This window comes from Lynx rufus, unplaced genomic scaffold (genome assembly GCF_022079265.1).
Source record: "Lynx rufus isolate CCGP_SWC_20201006 ecotype Redwood Valley unplaced genomic scaffold, mLynRuf1.p SCAF_8, whole genome shotgun sequence".
NCBI classification, from domain to species: domain Eukaryota; kingdom Metazoa; phylum Chordata; class Mammalia; order Carnivora; family Felidae; genus Lynx; species Lynx rufus.
Window position 1 is genome coordinate 4,906,316 of NW_025814896.1, and position 7,584 is coordinate 4,913,899.

Here is a 7,584-nt window from a genome sequence, read left to right on the forward strand (position 1 = left end):
TAAACCACAAAGTCTGACTGAAGACGTTATCTGACACTGATGAAAAGAAAAACTAACCTACTAGTCAAAGGCTGATGATAACCCTCTGAAAGGATAAAGGAAAACTCTAAGGTGGTGTTGCTACAGCTTTACGTCCTGTCTAAAACGTTATTAAAAGAAAGCACTTCAGGAGTGCTTCCCATGGAACCATGCCATTTTCTCAATGATTTTTTTTCCCATGCAAGGCAAGAAAGGCTAAAGCACTTTAAGTTGTATCTAAACATCAACAGCTTCTGTTAACACATTTAACATTCTGAAAAATAGATATTCTACAGATACTTTTCTGCCGCGCTGATTTAAAAAAAAAAAAAAAATCTTAAAATGTCTGTCAAGTCCGGTAACTTTGTTTCCATAAACAAAGCTTCTCTAAACGACTCTTGTTTTTGTAAAGCCAGCAGCCCAGGTCCGTCAGGTAGAAACTTCAAAGAAGGCACACAGCCACTGAGCAAGGGCCAAAGCAAGCGCAGATACGCTATGATGACGACAGCCTGAAAGGGGCCTAAAAGGATAGAAAACGAAGAAGCGAGCCTAGAAAGCATAATGTAACTTTGTTTTTAACACAATCCCTGCTGCAAAATTACTGCGCGGAAGGCTTTTATTTTATTTTATTAAAGACACTCTATGGCAACCTTGTCTTGACTAATGGAACTCAGCACTCTTTCTTGTCACCTTGCTGAAAGCTGCGCTCATTTGTTCCAAATCATGGTCAGCCTTCAGATGGCAAATTTTTCAAATACAGATGGGGAGTGGATGAGGCGATCTTTGGAGATGATTCCTTATGTAAAAATTCAAGTTTCAGATTTTAAAAACCGAGCCTCAGGGGAGTACCAACATAGTTTACATGGAGTTACACGGAGTATCCAAGGAGTTATATGCAGTTTATTATGGTTTGCATGGAGTTACCAGGAGTAACCAACATAGTTTACTCCCTTGACTCTTCCCCTCATTTTCAACTATGCAGTGGTCATATCGCAGGGTCAAAGTTCTCAGTATTTTGTCCTCAGCATTAGAAAAAAAGATGCTATCCCACTGTAATAAATAACAGACAGTGACAATAATGTTTAAGATTTCATGTCTTTAATAAGCATCAGCTCAGACTAATTATTTTAATAAATCCACACACAGATGCAAAGCTACCAGGTAATTATGAAGAGAACTATGATGCAAGTTACAACCACACACATCTAGGAACTATCACCATTTTCCAGATACGAGGACATGGCCAAGTCTACCCATTTTTTCCACTTAAGGAGTTAACCACGAAGATGGTAAGTAAGCGAATAAAAGAAAGTTAACTTCTGGCTCACATTTTCCCCCAGGAACATAAAGTCAGAAGTAAATAGTACAATCTAAGAAGATTGAAGTTTGATTAAAGCTTAGTAAGTTTAATGCCACTTGCTTTTGATGAGCAAGCTGGTTAATAATTAAATAAATGAAGATAATCTATTCAGGATGGATTGAAACCACGACCATAAAGAATCTTAAGCACACTGCTGACATTTTGTTGTGCTGTAAAACACAGTCTGTTCTACATGACCAAGAAATGTTAAGGAAATCAGTGCTATACTAAAGCAAAAGAACTAATGTTGTACTTAGCATCTGAAAGATAATTACTGCATTGAACTGACTATATCTACAAGGTTTTATATTTTTTGGCTTCCTAAACAATACTAAATGACACATTAACTTAAGGGGATGGACTAGTGATTCCAAGCATGCTTTCTTCACACAAAAGACAGGGTCGCGAACCTATCTTCCATCCACAGTGCCCAGGTTCCTATTTTCTCCCCAAGGTGGTAATTAACCACACCAGTCTACCGGCGCCAACCCTACTGACCAACCGCGAGACTTCTTGAAGGCCAGTGGTTTAGTCTCAGACTAAAGCAAAGATCCACAGCGGGCTTAAACCTTAACTAATCACCCATGAGGACGGTTAACAGACCACTCTCATGTGACTGTGTCACGGGCTAGGATGTGAAGAAGGATTAAGAGTCCTGGACAATGACCAAAAAAACACAAGACATACTATTTCCCGCAGACGGAATCTGATAGAAGGGGATAGAGAACAGAAAGAAAATAAGAGACCAAAACGCCCTGAAAGTGACTTGTTCAGAAAGCTGCCTCTGAGCTGGGCAACAAGTGGGACCTCAGAGTTGGGAGCCACAAAGGAAAGTAGTTAGGCCTTGAAAGAAATGAGATAAACAGAAAGAGCCACAAGGCAAAGCACACACTTCACAGGTTTCCAAAGACCCTAACTCTTCCAGAAAGGTCCTCCAGTCCAAATGAGCCTCTACTATTTCAACACGGCAGATGTCACGGTGCCGCGCTTCTTCCAGGAAGCCTGCAGTCCTTCTCCTTCTAATACTTAACACCGGCAGCCCGGCACTTTCTGGAAGTCTGAACAACAAGTCACATAAGTCTATGTTCTTTTCCTCCGTAACATCCTTAACGTCAACATAATCACACAGATGTCCGAGATGTGGGGCTCCTGGATGGCTCAGTCGGTTAAGCGTCCAACTCTTGGTTTTAGCTCAGGTCATCATCTCACAGTTCTTGAGTTCAAGGCCCACATCAGGCTCTGCACTGGCAACTTGGAGCCTGCTTGGGATTCTCCCTCTCTGCCCCTCCCCTACACACACACACACACACACACACACCCACACCCACTCTCTCTCTCTCTCTCAAAATAAACTCAAGAAAAAAAAAAGAAAGAAAAGAAAGAAAAAGAAAGAAAAAAAATGTCCAAAATGAAAAAGATTCAAACATATATAATCCCGTATCACCTAAGGCTGAATCTGAAAGATGGTTCCGGGTGGGGGGCTCAGTCGCTTAAAGCCTCCAACTTCGGCTCAGGTCATAATCTCACGGCTCATGAGTTCCAGCCCCGCATCAGACTCTACGTTGACAGCTCAGAGCCTGGAGCCTGCTTTGGATTCTGTGTCTCCCTCTCTCTCTCTCTGCCCCTCCTCCGCTTGCACGCTCTCTCTCAAAACTAAACATGAAAAATTTTAAAAAAGAAAAAAAAAAGATGACTCTTGGGGCACCTGGGTGGCTCAGTTGGTTAGGTGTCAGACTCCCAATTTCGGCTCAGGTCATGATCTCATGGTTTGTGGGTTCGAGCCCCACACTGGGCTCTGTGCTGACAGTACGGAGCCTGCTTGGGATTCTCTCTCTCTCTCTCTGCTCCTCCCCACTCGTGCACATGTGTGCACATGTTCTCTCTCTCTCTCTCTCTCTCTCTCTAAGATAATTAAGTAAATAGATATTTTTAAAAAATAAATAAAAGATGATTCTTTTATTCCTTTAAAAGATAATTAACTTTTAGGGCACCTGGATGGCTCAGTCAGTTAAGCGTCCAACTCTTGGTTTCTGCCTAGGTCATGATCTCACAGTTCATGGGCGTGAACCCCACATTGGGCTCTGTGCTGACAGCCTGGGATCCTCTCTCTCCCTCTCTCTCCCTCTCTCTCTGCCCCTCCCCTGCTCTCCCATGCCTGGTCTCTCTCCTTGTCGCTCTCAAAATAAACTTTAAAAAAATAAAAATAAATAAAAGATAATTAACTGTTTTCCTTTGGATGATAATTTGTGTTATTTTAGGCATTTTAATTAATGCCTTATTAAGTGAGCTTGCAGGTTTGATTCTTCGAAGTAAACCACCTGAAGTCAGAGTCATCACCCTAAGTAACTTGGAAGACATCTGTTAAAAGTGGCAATTCTCATCCTGAAATGAATGAACTGTATACAGCAAGCCAGAGGACAGAGTCTCTATTCTAAATTGTCTTAGCCCTCAGCTTAAAGCAAATAAACCCATCTCATAAAGCAGTATCTACAGATGACTGCAGATGCCTTTACTGAAGTCATGAGCCAACAGCTTTTTCAACAATCTGACACCCTGACTTTTCTTGGACCACTCTCCTAGCACAAATATCCAGTGACTTTGGCCATCATGACTCTGGCCAACCTAGGGCCAGAAGGGTCATTGTTTCTCTAGCTACACCTCGCAGGTAAAGAAGTTGAAATGAGGAAACCAGTTGTCTAACTACAACCACCAAGCTCTGTAAAATACTGTGCATTTACAAAGCTGCTGAACAGCCATGACATCACTGCAAAGCAACAACAAAACTTTCTACGGGAGGCTAGGTAGACGTGAGTTCCATCCCATGGACTGAGTTCACCCCAGACTTCGTGCAGTGAAGTTGCCAGCCCAATATCAAACATCTCGAACTGAAAGAACCAGAACAAAAACTTCAATTTTCTCAAATCAGTGCCTCTTTCCGTAACACAACATTGGAGGAGTGTTATGTACTGGGGGCAGGTTCGGGGGGTGGGAACCAATCAAGGGACTACCTAAGGAGAAGCAACACAATTTGGATTTGGATCCTGGCTGTGTCTGCGCACAGGCCTCGAGCCTTACTCCTGTCTCCTAGCTAGCCTCACGCCCTACCTTGCCTCGCAACCCCAGCGAATGCTGCTTGCTGCTGTCACTCAGAACTACCAGTGGCACCCCAAAGGGGCTCACTCGGCCTTCCTGCCTCCAGACATGGCATTCCCTCTGCCTGACGTACTCCCCACCCACTTCTTCTTCTAGTTTGCTTCCAGCTGACCTTTAAACTCAGCTCAAATGACATCTTTTTCAGGAGCGGACCTCCCTGGTGCTCTCGGAGCTCTACGATCACCTTAGATCGTGGCACTGTCCTGGCTGATTCTGTCATCTGCCCCCTTCCCTTCACTTAAGTCCTGGAGTGAGGGGTTGAGGGAGACGGGGACTCACCTCCCCTGGTTTCTGACACGTGGAACAGGCACTCAGTAAACGTGTGTGAACAAAATGAACGAAAGTGCCAATACTCAGGAGTAGCCAGCCCCTGCTTCTGGGGTGCAGAACCTCAGACAATTCAAGTGGAAACCATCGCCCTCCACATTCACTGTAGCTACTCGGGTTCCCTTCCCAGCCTGGCTGCTCTAGAATGAGGCCGTGAGAACATCACGCAAGCCGAAGCACTGTCACCGAATGACAATCCACGTTAGGTTCGTGGGGCTTGTCTTTGTTTGATGTTCATTTCAACCGGAAACTCTTTGGTTCTTTACACATTTAGAATCGTTCCCGATTGTTATTTTGGGAGGCAAAGTGACAGCCACAGTTCTGGAGTATTTCCCAGGGGTCAGACAGCATAATCGTGAAGGACTGTGAGCTCTGGGGGGCACCGGGGTGGCTCAGCTGGGTAAGGGTCCAACTCTTGATTTCCACTCAGGTCATCTCATGGTTTGTGGGTTCGAGCCCCACGTCGGGCTCTGCGCTGGCAGTGCGAAGCCTGCTTGGAATGCTCGCTCTCTCTCTTTGCCCCTCCCCTGCGTGCTCTCCCTCTAAATCAATCAATCAATCAATCAAGAAAGGAGTCTAAGCTCTGAAGTCTGAGTTCACATGTGTCACATGCCAACAGGGTAACTCTGGGTAAGTCAGAGTGACCCTAAACCACCTCCTGCCAACACACAGGAAGCAGGGTGCCTCCGGTCAGCATTCGCTCCACGAACACCGCCTGAGCTCCGACCGCGCCCTCGCCACCCCGCACAACGTGTCCTCGCACCGTATCACCCGCTGGATCTCCTTCCCAGACCTCAGCACTACCTGAAAAGAGTTTCTGCTTGCGGCTTCGTCTCCCCTCGCGAGAAGGTAAGCACTATGACAGCTGGGGACCTGTCTGCGGTCCATTCCTGGTCTCTCCAGGGCTCAGCATGGAGCGAGCACACGGTTTACTCAACACATCTGAAAAGTAGGAACGGGCAAGCCTGACGCGGCCCCCTCTGCCCCGCGACGCTTACACTTCAGTGGAGAAAACACACGGGCGGCGTGAAACCTGGCGATCCAAAGGGCCCTGGTTGGCCACAGGCACACGTGGCGCACTAGGCTTCCTCCGGCTCGCCCCTGCTCCCCCCACCCCCCCCGCCCCCCGCTGCACGGACGTGAGCCCAGGGCACGAGGAAGGCAGAGGCAGGCAAGCTGGGCCACGTCCCATCAGAACCGCCGAGGGCCTTTTCATTCATTGGCGCAGCAGACGTCCCCCGGGCTCCCGACAAGCGCCGGGCACGCAGCAGAGAAACGGCCAAGTCCTGTCCTCATGGAGTTTCCCTTCTAGCGTGGGAGCGCAGCACACAAGTGCGTAAAACTGCCCTTGGAGATGGTGTGAGCGCCGTGCAGACGCGGAGCAGGGGTGTGACGGGGCACGGCTGCAGGTGTCCGCCGCGGGGCGGGGGAAGGGGGGCGTCGGCGCGGGGCCTCTCGGGGGCGGCGACAGGTGGGCGAACCCCGGACAGGTCGGCCCCGCGGGGGGGGGGGGGGGTGGGGGGGAAACTGCTGACCCTCGGCCGGAAGAGCCCCTGACCGGACGGCGTGCACCGGGAGGCCCCGGCTGCCCGACGGGCTCGGTGCGCGGGGCGGACGCGCCGTCGGGCGGGGCGGGGACCGCGGGCCGCGCGAGGACCCACGTCACCGCCGCGCCGCCGGGGCCTGCGGGCGGGGGCGCGGGGCGGCGGGGCCGGGCCCGCGGCCGAACATGGCGGGCCTCCGGCTTACCTCGGAATTTGAGCTCGTGCTGCGGCTCGAGGCTCAGGACCTGCTCCACCTTCGCCATGTTCCTCAGCGGCGGGGCACCTCTGGCGGGGAGACCCCTAAGAGGTCACCCGAGGCGGGAGGCGTTAATGCTGCGCCCCCTTTAAATTTGGAAAGGGGGGGCCGGCCGGGATGCGGGCGGGGGTCGTCTACGGGGTGCGCGCGGGGGGGGGGGCGGCCTACGCGGTGCAGGCGCAGGGGCGGAGGGCGAGGGCGAGGCCGCGGTGCCCGGCGAGCGCACGGCACGCACGCACGCACGCAGCGACGCACGCACGCAGGCACGCAGCGGGCTGGCCGGTTCGGCCCTGCGCGCGCTCGGGCGGCGGGAAGCTGCGCGCGCGGAGCCCCTCCCGGGGTTGTGCGCAGGCGCGGCGTTGGCCGCGGGGCGGGGCCACCGGGAGCCAGGGGGCGGGGCCTCGTGCAGGTCTGGAGGCGGGGCCGGGCCGGGACACTCAGCCCTGAGAACAGTCATCCCGGAGGTTGTTTATTCGGGACCCGTGGGAGCCAGCCATTGTGTGAAGTGCTTTACTCCATAAGAAGAAACTTCCACTTTTCCCTTGCTTATGTAGTGCCAGGCACTGGTAGAGACTTTGAATAATAACGAAAGTACTATTTATTCTTATTATAAACATGTTTATAAGTGAATGGTGTGTTCTAGGCGCTGCGACATATGGCAGGCAATAAATATACAGTGAGCTACCACCATTGCTTGCTTCTTTTGTGCCACTCTGCTGAGCGCCTTCAATAACAGCAGCATCGAATGTGATGAAAACTACTCTCCATTAAATGTTTACCATGTTACAAGCACTGTGCTGCATCCTTTCTTAATAGACGCAACCAATATTTACAAATACAATGATCGGAGAAATTGACCTGGTCCCTACCCTCCAACTAGAGTCTGTTGGAAGGACAGCCTTTGGAAAGATAACCACGCAAATAAA

General features: G+C 50.1%; 1 protein-coding gene across 2 annotated transcripts in view; it reads right to left on the bottom strand.

Moving 5' to 3' along the window:
* The window catches only part of VAPB (VAMP associated protein B and C), a 54,410-nt gene extending 47,525 nt beyond the window's left edge, over positions 1 to 6,885 (bottom strand). Inside the window, exon 1 of one of the 2 annotated variants that reach the window (XM_047067919.1) lies at positions 6,608 to 6,885. In XM_047067919.1, coding sequence (XP_046923875.1) covers positions 6,608 to 6,665 — 58 coding nt within the window. In that variant the 5' untranslated portion in view covers positions 6,666 to 6,885. The remainder of the gene's footprint in view (positions 1 to 6,607) is intronic. The other variant, XM_047067918.1, reaches the window with a different exon arrangement.
* Between the last annotated feature and the right edge of the window lie 699 nt (positions 6,886 to 7,584).